Source organism: Oryzias latipes, chromosome 14, assembly GCF_002234675.1.
Source record: "Oryzias latipes chromosome 14, ASM223467v1".
In the NCBI taxonomy this organism is placed as follows: Eukaryota; Metazoa; Chordata; class Actinopteri; order Beloniformes; family Adrianichthyidae; genus Oryzias; species Oryzias latipes.
The window spans coordinates 4,998,959-5,011,445 of NC_019872.2; the positions used below are offsets into that span (position 1 = coordinate 4,998,959).

Below are 12,487 nucleotides of genomic sequence, written 5' to 3' on the forward strand. Positions count from 1 at the left end.
AAAGCTAAAAAGAATGTGACCTGTTTGCCATTCAAAGGTCTTTGGCGCCCTCTAGTGGTTAAAAACGAAACTTTTAAAAACAAAAGTTTGACTTGCACGCCTCACACAAATTAACCAAGATATATTGTTGTTAAGGCCCTATAAAAATATTACTACTGTTTAATAGGAGTAATAAGTAGACTTAAATACATTTACAATGTTAGTAGGCGGGGCGATGACATCATTGCTATCTCTGTGTCTCCGGCTGCCAGGAGACACAGACATGTTAGGAGCAGTGTGGACAGGCTTGTAGTTTTTTGTTAAGTGGCAGAGGAGACGGCTTTGTGACGGTTGTGCACTTCTGATGATTGTACACAGCTTCTCAGGACTTATTAGCGGCATTTCCACCTTCTGCGGTCCTCCTTCAGACGCACCGCCGTTCGTCGAAACTGTAAACCATCATATGAATTTGTGTTTCCAGTGGTGTCCAGACAAAATAAAGGCAGCTGTTATTCCCACATATTTACATCCAAGATGCTCATTTTGTTTTTTGGAGGTTCCCCACGGCTAAAATTTTAACACGTATTAGCCCAATGGGCAATTATTGTGGCTTGTGGCCAACATAGGGTTCTAAAATTGGATAGAAGGGTCAGACCAGAAGCAGATGCGTGGAGTGAGAAAGAAATAACATGGATTCGGGATTAAAACATTTGGATTGAAAATTATATTTTAAAACAGAAAATTTTAGAGTTTTTAGGTTAAAACTTTTGGTCTCATTTTAGAGCCAATTGCACCAATGGCTTGATGTACCTCGTGTAAAACCTCGAGAAATGCTGCGTTCATGTGGTTGAATGATAGGAAGAATGGAAAACAACAGATCTTCAAACACCACACGGATGCTAGAGCAGGGGCCCCAAACTTTTTCTTGTGAGGGCCACAAGAACTCTTTTTCTTTAAAACTTTAAACTTCTTTTGTCTTTCTTTTATTGAAAAGCCCTAAAATGAAGTTTTATTAATTCATTATCCTTTTAACAAAATAAATAACACTATTTATGAAATAAAAATGACTAAATAACTGTGACTTTCAAAGGTCCAGGATCTTAGAATGAAAACAAAGATCTGATCATCGATCCCAGATTTCTGTAGATCTAAAGAGCTCCGCGTTTCTGTACAGGAGAAAGGCACTGAGGAGATTGATTGACAAGGTCTCCAGCCAATCAGGACACAGAACAGGGTGCGCTGTTTAAAAAAGCAGCATAGTCGCACTAAAAGAATGAGCTCAACCGGGAAAGATGAACTGCGACATAGAAAGGGTAGACTGTCTTCTGTTCTGTTTGACAGGGATTTCAGAGAGTATCAGGTTGGAGCACAGACTGCAGAAGAGTGGAATAAAATGTCACGTTCTATGCAGGGGTTAATTCCAGGAAGCATGTTTAAACTACTGTGACTTTAATCCTGAACTCTGGTTGAAATCACCCTGAACTTTCCTACTCTGGGTATGTCGGTTCCAAAAGACCGGTAATGAGTTGGCGTAATTACGCTCGATTTGGCAAACCTGGATTACAGTAATGCACGTGCACAGCAAGTACATAAAGACATTCTCAATGGATCGCCGATTTCCGGAGTCACCATGGAAACACGTGGAGAAAAAAAGAGAGCACAATACTTTTGAGAGGAAGTCTGAGTCTTTAATGATGGCGTATGTAGATTATACGGCTGCATCAGCAAAAGAAACAGTTTCTGCTTGGAGAAAAAGTTTCTATCTCATTTCTATTTTCATTGTGATGCATATATATATATATATATATATATATATATATATATATATATATATATATATATATATATATATATATATATATATATATATATATATATACATATAAATTATCCAACTTAAATGAAATTATTCAATTGGTAACAAGGAATTGAGTTAAATGTATTCAACCTAATTTCTCATGTCTACCCAACTCTATCTTTTTTACAACTCAAATGTACATATTTATCTAAATAAATGTCATATTACTCCAATTCAATTACAGCTTTTCTCCATTGGTTTGGCTCATTTCTTGAAACAGAAATTACATTCTGAAAATTCTAACATCACTTAATAGTTTTACAGTTTAGCACAACACTATAGCTAACCTGCAAAATCTAATATATCTCCCAAAACTGTTCATTCATGCTTCAAAACTAAATTCCTTTCCCATGTAAAGAGTCAGTGCAACCAAAATGGCAAAGATCCTTCTCAATTGCTTTGGCTCAGTTCTTGAAGCAGACTGGACGTTCTCAACACTCTTGGTACTTTTGTCAAAATAATGTGGACGGTTCGGCACAACACCATGGTTCACCTGCAAAAGCTCACATCTCTCCCAAAACAATTCACTCATGTGTCAAAACTAAATTTCCTTCTCATTTAAACAGTCAGTGCCTCCAAAATACTTCGTCCCTTTGGCATTGTGTAAGCACTGCAAGTCAAAATGATTAGATGTTTTGTCACTATAGCAGAGGACCATTGAAATATCCCTCATGTCCACCTTTCAGTCTTAGCTCAGTCCTTCATTGACAATGGTTACTGTACTGTTTTTGTATAGCTAACAGAATACAATGTTGTATAAAACAAAAAGAGAAAGGATTTTAGGGCAAGTTTACCCCAACATGAATATACGCATTGGAAAAGAAGCCAAATCAAATAAAAATCCTATAAATTATATTTCATTTGAATAAACTGGATGATTGAGTGCAGCAACCTTGACACAAATTTTAAAGAAACTTTTTTTTTTGGACCGTTGAAAATAAATTAATGTGAGGAGGAAGAAATGAGTATTTGGCGACATCTAGTGGTTAAAAATGAACATTACAAAATATATTATTTGAAACCTTCCCGAATGTGGGCGGTCTTTCGAACTTCCACAAATAAAGAGTACACCGATATATTATAAGTATGCACATGCAAATGACACGTTTTCAAACATAAAACGGGAAAAGTGGGGATTTCAGATGAAAAAAAAGTTTAAAACCGGATTAGCTGTAGGCTAGCCATGCTAAAACTAAAAACCCATCTGTCAGTTTTTAGCTAACAACAATGTAAACAAAAACCGGTATTTTAAATCTTCTTTTTAAAAACATCTCACAAATTCAAATTTATTTAGACAAGCAAGACAGGTTTTCTTAAAATCTAAACGAAGACAACAAGTCCGCCATTACGAAAAGGCAGAAAAATCCCCAGTCATGGCAACAGGATGACTAAAAACTAAAAGCGTCATCATCAAACATCCATCATCATGTCATTTAAAAGACTTACTTCTTACATGTAATCCCCATCACTGGGCTCCGATTCGTGGTAATGGTGGTAAACCAGACTTGAGGATCGTTGAAGTGAACAAAGAAGTTGGCTTCTTGCTTTCTTCTTTCACTTTTATTTAGTCCTCCCTGCACCGAAAAATCCGTTGCTTTTTTTCGGAACCCCAACGCGCAGATGCAGACGCGGACGCGTCTCGCGACTCATTTCGGTCCAAAACGTAGCTCGCGCTGTTGATTTGCGCTGGTTCCGACCCAGCGAACATAACAAATACATTCTGTGCTTTCCAGAAGATCTCTGTGTCCCATTCAAAATGAAAGTGAAAGATCACTGAGCTTCCCACGGTAACATCATGAATATTCATATGTTACCTAATGAAGAGCTTACATGTACTGTGAGCATTTGAAAACAAAGGCAAATAACCAGTAATTGTATTGATTCATTTAAAACTTGATTGGGATGAGACAACATGAGACTATCAGCAAAGGTGTTAACATGCAGAAAGAACAGAAATAATCACAAATAACTATAACTTTGTTTCTTTTCCCTGCCAAATGGACATTTTCTCTCCAATGTTGTCTTCTTTTTCACCTTGTTTTCTGTGTAAACACAAAACAGATGTTTGGTGACAATTAGTAAAAAGTAATTCCACAAGTTACCTCATTCATTAATTCACTTTTACACTTAATCTGTGAGAAACTAAGAAAAAACAATTGAAGTAGTTTGCACTTGGTTGATCTGCACACTAGAGGGCTGCATTGGGATCGGGTCCCGCCGGGTCCCGCGGGACCCAACCCAAATCTCGCGGGATTGGGCGGTTTGAATTGTGCTGCGGGCGGGAGCGTGCGGCAAAAAATAAACCCCGCGGGATCAGTGCTGCCATGAATATCTCATGAATATATATTAGCAGACTACGTTAGGCTGAGCGGCTGTTGGATTCTTATGTACTGAAGCTCCGTGAAGGCATCAGGTAGAGACGCCCAATGGCCACTGTCATCTAACCTGTTGTTGGGGGTGCGCCCCGCCCCGCCTCTTACTAAGAGCGCGCTTCAGGCCGTCTGTCTGCGCGCACACAGGGACACTTTTAACCGAACAGGATTTGTGAAAATATATTTAATATTTAAGTTGCACATTACACAAGAGGAATGCATCAAAAGATGAGGCTGGAGGAGGACATGAATCTCTTTAATAATATCAATAAAAATACGTGTTTTTTTTCCTGCGGGACGGGGGACGATACAAAATCAATGCATCTCTATTACTGTGCGGGACTAAATTCTCTGAGTTTTGCGGGTGCGGGCGGGAGTGGACATACATATTGCGGGAGCGGGCGGGAGTGTAACGCATACGTTGCGGGAGCGGGCGGGATTGGTCAAAAATTCAGCGGGCGCGGGCGGGAGCGGGATGAAGAAAATAGTCCCGCGCAGGGCTCTACTGCACACTATTTGGAATCTAACAGCTTTATGAACATTTTTCATTAAAAAAACATTTACTTCAAGTTTATCATATAGGTCATGTGTGTTTTCAGATTAGCAAGAGAAAAAATAATAATACTATTGCTGGTTGAATCATGAATCTGATAATTACTATAAAAAAACACATTGCCTTTTTGCATTGAAGAATTGTGTCAAAGTATTTTACTCCTTATACATGAAAAGTCCATCTTAAAACATTAAAACATGAGCTTGTAATGCACCTACTTCTATGATCCACCAATAAAATAACTGTTAAAGTTATTGGGAAGTTAAAAGTAAATATTTTTTGGGAACATAATATTAACGACATAGATTGCTAGAAGAGACAAAATTTTAAGTTTTCTAAAATTTTAATCCTTTCATCTTTGAATTTAATGTCGACATCCCTGAGATATCTTTCTGTCTTTTTCCCCCCAGAATCTGTTTTTTATTTTATTTGAGGTTTCATTAATGAGAAGGAGGGTCTAAAGGCAGGGATACCCTGTTTATCTTAGTCTGTTAAGTTAAGTACAGCCATTATCTATTGTATTTTACGACAGATTTCTTGTTATACAAATACCGGTATGAAGCCCATTGAGGCACTATTGTTGTAAACTTGGGCTGTATAAATAAAATTGAATTGAAAAGGAATCTTTGTTTTTTTCAAGGCGATGCTAAATTTCTGCAGCATCCTGGATTGAATGGTACATTGCAAATTAGCGACATGTGGGGTTAAGAGAATCTTAAGAGGGAGGCCATACAAATCAAACACAGATTTAATGTAAACTCACCCGCATATCCTCTGCATTTGTGGGATGGTCTCTGGTAAAACTTTCCCGCGTGTTTCCGGCAGGATGAATGTTATGACAGCCCCACTGAGAGCCAGAACACCCATCACTATGTACGGTAGAGCCTTGTAGTATTTACCTATAATAAAGTAAAGGAAACAAGATGAAGGACACTTATTTTCTATAACGCTGTTGAGCATAATGTGTATAAAATTCTGGTTTCAGTTTGGATTTCCATTCAAAAAAATTCAATTGGAAATGACTCCAGAAGTACTAGAACTTTCCAGATTTTCCATTTGTAAACAAATTGTGAAAAGCGTAGCTGTTAAATACTGATTTATTGCTCAAAATTTCAAAATTCTATTCAAAACCTATTTTATTTAGTTTAGAAAAGCAGTGTTTACATAAGCAGTAATTTAAAAATGACCGGACATTGAACTTTCAATGACAAAATTATGAAAACACAAAAACTTAAAACAACAAAAACTCATTTAATGGACAAATCAATGAATTTTACATTAAAAATGTAATTACCAAATAATTTAAACTTTGCCACAGAAGTATTCTTACCCAGATAAATGATGAAAGGGGAGAGAATGGTGGCAATGCGTGCAGCCATGGAGCAGCAGCCCATGGCTGTGTTTCTGATTACAGTGGGGAAAAGCTCGGAGGTGACCGAGTACACAACGCAGAAGGCTGCAGTCACTCCAAACTTCCCCAGCATTTCAAGAAGCACAGCCACTGCGGGTAAATCTAAAGAGAGAAAAAAGGTCCCTAAGTATTCTTCTCTGATACTTTATTTTTAACCACATGGGAGGTGATCTTTAAGAGTTAGGAGGAAATGCCTTCGAGCAAAGTCTGGCTTAATATTTAACATTTCAACCTCTTCCAAAGCACCAAGCAAGAAATAGGAAGTAAAAGTCAAACAGTTAAAACAATTTATTTTACAACTAGAATTACCATTAATATTTTTCTAAAATTAAAAAGTTTTTGGTACTCCTATTAGGTTGGCCCTGCCCAACAAAAAAAGCAACAGATAAATAGTTTTTCATCCAGCATTGTTATAAAAATTAAATTTTCGGAATGGGCACTTGGAATTGTTCAACTCGACCTTTAGAAAAAAAAAGTCAACTATATAGCTTTGTGATGTATGTTGATAGACAGACAGAGTGAGTGAGTGAGTGAGTGAGTGAGTGAGTGAGTGAGTGAGATGGATGGATAGATAGATCATTCATGTTTAGCTAAAGCAGTTTTTCAGCTTGTAACAAGATAAAAAATGAAAGTAACAACAAACACAGTGCAAAATAAATATGTAAATGAACAAAAGTTTAAATGTAAATAAATACGCTAAAAAATGTGAATACAAGACACTCTCTTGATTTAAAGGTTTTCTTGGGTTGACAAACTATTAAGATGGTTGAGCATCTACTGTATTGTAATCCATGTATCATTTCTTTTTTTGAGCCTTACCTATTGGAATGAGGCGCACGCAGAGGATCATGACGCCCCCCAGGAAAAGTGTGGAGGACTGACAGATGTGTCTGGAGCAGTATCGGAGCAGCAACAAAGCAATTATGTATGCTGGGACCTCTGTCACAGCGGACAGGAAGCAGTTTAGGTAAGGGTTGCCATTGAGATTTGATGTGTTGAGGAGTAAAGCATAGTAACTAATGGTGATGATCATCCTGCCAAGATAATCACACACACAAACACACACGCACACACACACAGACACAAATAATCTTTACTTAACCGAAAGTGATGAAACTAGCAGCTATAGGAGCAGTAGCTTAAGACAGAGTTTTTCCTAAAAGTTTCACATGCAATCACTGTTAAAATTGATCAATTTTCAAGGATTAATGCAATTCAATAAAAATAACACTTACCACAAACTGGCACACGCCATTGTTATTGATAATATGTTGCAGCTTTTCACAATGACCATAATGTTGATTTTCCTTTCCTTCATTGCCAGAGAATCTTCAACCTGGAATAAAGCAGAGAGGTCTATTATGGTATGAATTCTAAAGTCAATTTTTGTGACAACTGTGTCTTACCTCTGCCTGTGTAAAAATGGGCTCTGGAACCTGGACTTTGTTCATCTTTGCAGCATCTTTCAGAATGGCCTCAGCCTCCTCTACCTTCCCCTGAGAAAGGAGCCAGCGCGGAGACTCTGAAAGCAACCTGAAAATAAAGTAAACCTGGAATCAATAAGAGACATCACAAAAATATATTTGTCATGAAATAAGTTCCAATTTTAGACTGATGTTTTATGAGCAGAGAAAATATGTCTTCTGACTGACATTGATTACAGTAAGGAGAAACATCTAAAATAAAAACAATGTATAATCACTGAATTCTTAAATTATTTTTCATTAGACACGGTTTGTGTCGGTCAACATACCTTACATGTTTCGGCAGAAACACTTCCGCCTTCCGTCAGGGTCATCATCAGGTGGTAGTGTGTGACGTCTTTAAAAACAGATGGTTGTGACTGAGGCAGAGTCACCTGTCAGACTTTGACTCGTGACTCCGCCCCTTGATGTCCGTTTTTCCTGGAGGATGTTGCTCCAGGTATGAGAGAGCAGGAAGGCCCCCTCATCCCGGTTCATGGAAGTTTGGGCTCACTTTCGTATGTCCACCACCTCCATGATCCATCTGGGGTGTCTGTTGTCTTCAGTGTGGAGGACTTTGGCCTTTTCCCAGTCCATGATGTGGTTTTCCTGCTTGCAGTGGTCCCTTATGGCTGATTTCATCTTTTCTTGAACTGCCTGTTGTCGTCTGCTCTTGTTAGTATTTTACTTTTTTACTTTTCGCATTCTTTTTGATGTTCTGTTTGTCTTGTGATGAAGGTGCGTCCTTTTTCTCCGACGTATGTTTTGTTGCAGACGTGACATGGTCTTTCATAAATGATATTACATTTCTTGTCTTTTGGATGGAGCAACATCCTCCAGCAAAAAATGGACATCAAGAGGCGGAGTCACCTGTCAGACTTTGACTCGTGACTCCGCCTCAGTCACAATCATCTGTTTTTTAAAGACGTCCCACTACCACCTGATGATGACTCTGATGAAGGCGAAGTGTTTCCACCGAAACATGTAAGGTATGTTGACAAACACAAACCGTGTCTGAGAAAAAATAATTTAAGAACTCAGTTAACTTAACAAGGAATTAATTGAATTAACGTATAATCCCGATGGACGTCCTTGTTCAGTTTATAATATTTAAGAATTTCCCTTTTCTGGCAGAAATATTCTTACCACCAAAGAGGAATGTAGATTAAACCAGAGGCAGCCATTGAAATTAGCAGCGACCGCCAGTCTCGAAGGAAATAGGCCACGGCAGGCATTGCCATGTACCCCACCGCTGAACCCATAAAGACTCCAAGAGAGCAGAAAACCACTCGGATCCGCGGGCTGAGAATTTCCGACCCTGTTGGAATAATTCAGTTACTATGAATTCAATTTACGTTAAAGCCACCAATTAAGAGCCACGCTCACCTTTAAATGCAACACAAAGGATGTCAAAAGTAAATTTTCTTTGATCAAAGTAGCTCCAGAAAGCTAAATTGTCATAACTCTTTTATAATGTTGAATACATTTTATGCTTTTTGGTAAAATTCCCCTTCCTGTGCAGAAATGTGAGCCAAATGCTGGAGTAATATTTACAGCAGGAGGTGCTTTTCAAGTTTAATTCCATATAACTATTCTTGGTGACCAACAAAACAAAATGCTCATAAATCACTATCCACCCAGAAATATTACAAATACAGATTATTTTATGCCCTGCACTATGCTAATCTAGTCTTAATTCATTGTGAGTGTGATTAATCCACACACTACCTTCGTGGTTATGTACTGATGTAATAATGCACTGAAATAATTTACTTTCAGATGACTTGTGTAGATTAAATTCTAACATTCTTCCAGACAGCCGTCAGACTTTTTGTCTTTTATGATCAAAACCACACAGTCTGACTCTTTATTTCCTCAAAGCCCTGCAGTTAATAAAAAACCTTAAATTTAATAATTAACTGAATTAAACACAATACTGTAAGATTACATAACATATATATGTAAAAAAAACTACTTCTGCAAAACCCCAATATTTTTAAATTCTTTGATTAATTAAAAACGGTACAAAAGCTATATTTCACATTTTGCACTAGACTGAACATAGTAATGCGATTGCTTCTGTCTAATTAGCGCGCACACAAAAGACCCAAGTTTAAGTTATACCCAAGACAAATGCAATGGTGTAGTTGGAGTATCCACCGGCCCCCACAAGACAGAAAATGAAGGTGAAGATCTCCCAGTTTGGGGAGAAGATCTGTGCTGTGATTGCTACAGTCTGCAGAGCCATCATGACGAAAAGCATTGGCTTCCTTCCAAACCTGGAAAAGAAACACAGTTGAGTCACTTAAATGTATTTATTACCTACATTAAGAAGATAAAAGTGCTGATAAACGATTAAAAATGTTCAGGTTCATACCTGTCAGACAGCTGGCCTGATAGCACAGTTCCCACCAGAACACCAACATAGTGAATCGAGGTGGTCAAAGGACCTTTATATGCATTGTCACATACCAAATCCCACTGAAAAACCAGTACATTTTTCATTTTAGTCATAATTCCTACAGTTACTGAGTCTAACATACACACTGTCAAGTTCTAAAACAAAACAAAGACAGGTAAAGCTTCTATATGAACAAGAAAAGGATGTAATCTGATAGATCTGACACACAAACCTCAGATTAGCAGCTTCTCTTTAAAAAAATTAAATATCCTCTGTGAAACACATACAGCACATTTTTGGTTATTGCAGCTGCAACTAGTCAACACAGTTAAGGCTGAGGCTATAATGGATTGTATTTTTATGTCTCCGTTATACTTTTCCGTTGGTGTGAGAGGTTTTTGTGTTTTTTTCATCCTCGGCCATCTTTGTTTGCACATTTGTGGCTAATTGTCCAAGCATCTGATTGGGCGAGGATCTCCAGGGCAACACTTAAATACTGAGCATCTTCTATCTGCAACTGTCCCCCAGCCGGTAGCTACAGAGCCAACATATCTTCTAGTTATATAGACTTTAGTAAAAGCAAATAATGGTAATTTTTGTGTAAATAAATGCTTTTTTCTAAATAAAACCTGAACTACTTTCACTTCTGCGGTCTTTGAGGCTAATTTGTTTTTCTTTCCTTTACGTTTTGTCCTTTTAAAATTCCCCTAGACTGGGATGAAGCAAAACACTTTTTAAAACAAAAAGCTTAACTGGATCTTTTGATTTTTGCATGGATAGATAAATGTAGTTTTTCCCTTTGGCTCATTCTTCTTTGCTTTCCCTCTTTTATTGTGTCTTTTGTTGACTCAAGGACTGCAGAACTAGCTGTCCGCACCACTCTTGTGCCCTCGTGGACTCGTCACCATGTAACTGATTATGTAAGGCTACCGGTGTAAGATTAAGAATAGGTAAGTAAGAATGGAAATGTTTTATATGAATATAAAACAGTTTTTTAGCAAAGCTTTGACAACAATCAGAGAGCAATGAAGGTTAAAAGACAAAGTGTCAGAGTGGGAAATAATTTAGCATAGCTATTGATGAGTGAGTTACACTGAACTGGTTAAAAGGACTAGTTATTGTCCCATCTCAGATATGAAGTTTTAAAATACTTATCGATATTTCTATGACATTTTTCTACATTATTACAAGTCTTAAAGCAAAACCTGCAGGTAGATAAGTAATAAGTGTTTTTCTTAAACCAGGAGGCACAATATAAATCTCTCATATTCCTTTAAACAGATGATTGCAAACATGAATCAAAGATACTTTAAGCTTCCTAAATGCTTTCTAAAGTTTAAACATTAATTTACTTAACAGGGGAAGTAATTGATTGCTTACTTCTGTAACTATAGTTGACTGATAGATCTCTCTGCTGTATATCCAGCCATCCTGGCAGGCCTCCCAGGGAATTTCACTCACATTCACGTCCACATTGGGGATGATATTTCTTTGTGAATAGTTTCTGACGGTTTCCAGGTGAAGCCTCCTGCATGAGCTGCGCCGTGCAGCTCCGTCAACAGTCTCCATTGGTATCGTCTCATTTCTCCATGCTTCACTTATGCTGTCGCTGTCAGGAATGTAGCACTCGTGAGGTGGAGTATCGCCCACAAATATAATGTAGATGCCAGTAAATCCATTTGGGAGGATGCTGATGGCCAATGCAAAGAAAATTCTCATCTGAAAGGGTCCCCAAGATCCAAGGAAAGATGTGATGGAGTCATAGTCTCGGATTTTTTCGTTGCTCATCACTCCTTTGGAGTGCTGAATAAAATGATATAAAAAACAAAAGAAGAAATCAATTTTTGTAAGTTTCTGCAGGCAAGTGTGCACTGTTCAGTGCGAGGCCATTTAAACAGCAGAGTTGCCTTATGTGCTGCTAATTTAAGTGTGGGAGGGTACATAGAGAGCTGTAAAAACCTAAGCACTACCTAATCTCTGACAAAGTTTAATTGTGGTGATAAAAAACTATCAATAATTACTGACACGTTTTACTGAAAAGCTGAGATTTGTTCTCCCACACACCAAAATTGAATATGTAATCATGAGCAACAAGTAAAAAAATAACTTCTTACTCAGCAGAACCTCAAATGGAGAGTAAATCATTTTTATATTCAGATAAACCATTAAGTCAAGTTGAACTTTGTCAACTTTGAACTTTGTAACAAGAGGGTTTGACCCCTTAAGTGGTCCTAACAGCTTCCGTAATTCTAAACTTAGCTTATCTTCTATTAACAATTAATAAGAAAACACACACTCACATTCATTATATATTATTTACCTGAACACGACACTAGTGGGAAGACTACGTTATTTAAGATAATCTGTGTATAGGAGCTGAATTGTAGCTATTCATGAGTTAACTAGGATTAAAATCCTAAATGTCAGCACCTAAGGAGAAACATCTCAAT

The 12,487-nt window shown here is 37.6% G+C and overlaps 1 protein-coding gene across 4 annotated transcripts in view; it reads right to left on the reverse strand.

Moving 5' to 3' along the window:
• The window catches only part of LOC101163192 (solute carrier family 22 member 4), a 50,787-nt gene that overhangs the window by 24,899 nt on the left and 13,401 nt on the right, over nt 1–12,487 (reverse strand). Inside the window, exons 2-11 of one of the 4 annotated variants that reach the window (XR_002291638.2) lie at nt 11,418–11,840; nt 10,014–10,117; nt 9,761–9,915; nt 8,783–8,954; nt 7,580–7,706; nt 7,409–7,509; nt 6,993–7,207; nt 6,093–6,275; nt 5,526–5,661; nt 3,284–3,879 (exon numbers count right to left, since the gene is read on the reverse strand). Coding sequence is in view for 1 of the 4 variants with exons in the window: in XM_020708667.2 (XP_020564326.1) it covers nt 3,807–3,879; nt 5,526–5,661; nt 6,093–6,275; nt 6,993–7,207; nt 7,409–7,509; nt 7,580–7,706; nt 8,783–8,954; nt 9,761–9,915; nt 10,014–10,117; nt 11,418–11,825 (1,674 nt within the window). In the remaining 3 variants the exon portion in view is untranslated. Of the gene's footprint in view, nt 1–2,752; nt 3,880–5,525; nt 5,662–6,092; nt 6,276–6,992; nt 7,208–7,408; nt 7,510–7,579; nt 7,707–8,782; nt 8,955–9,760; nt 9,916–10,013; nt 10,118–11,417; nt 12,114–12,487 lie in introns of those variants that run through there. The other 3 variants (XR_002291639.2, XR_002291637.2, XM_020708667.2) reach the window with 3 other exon arrangements.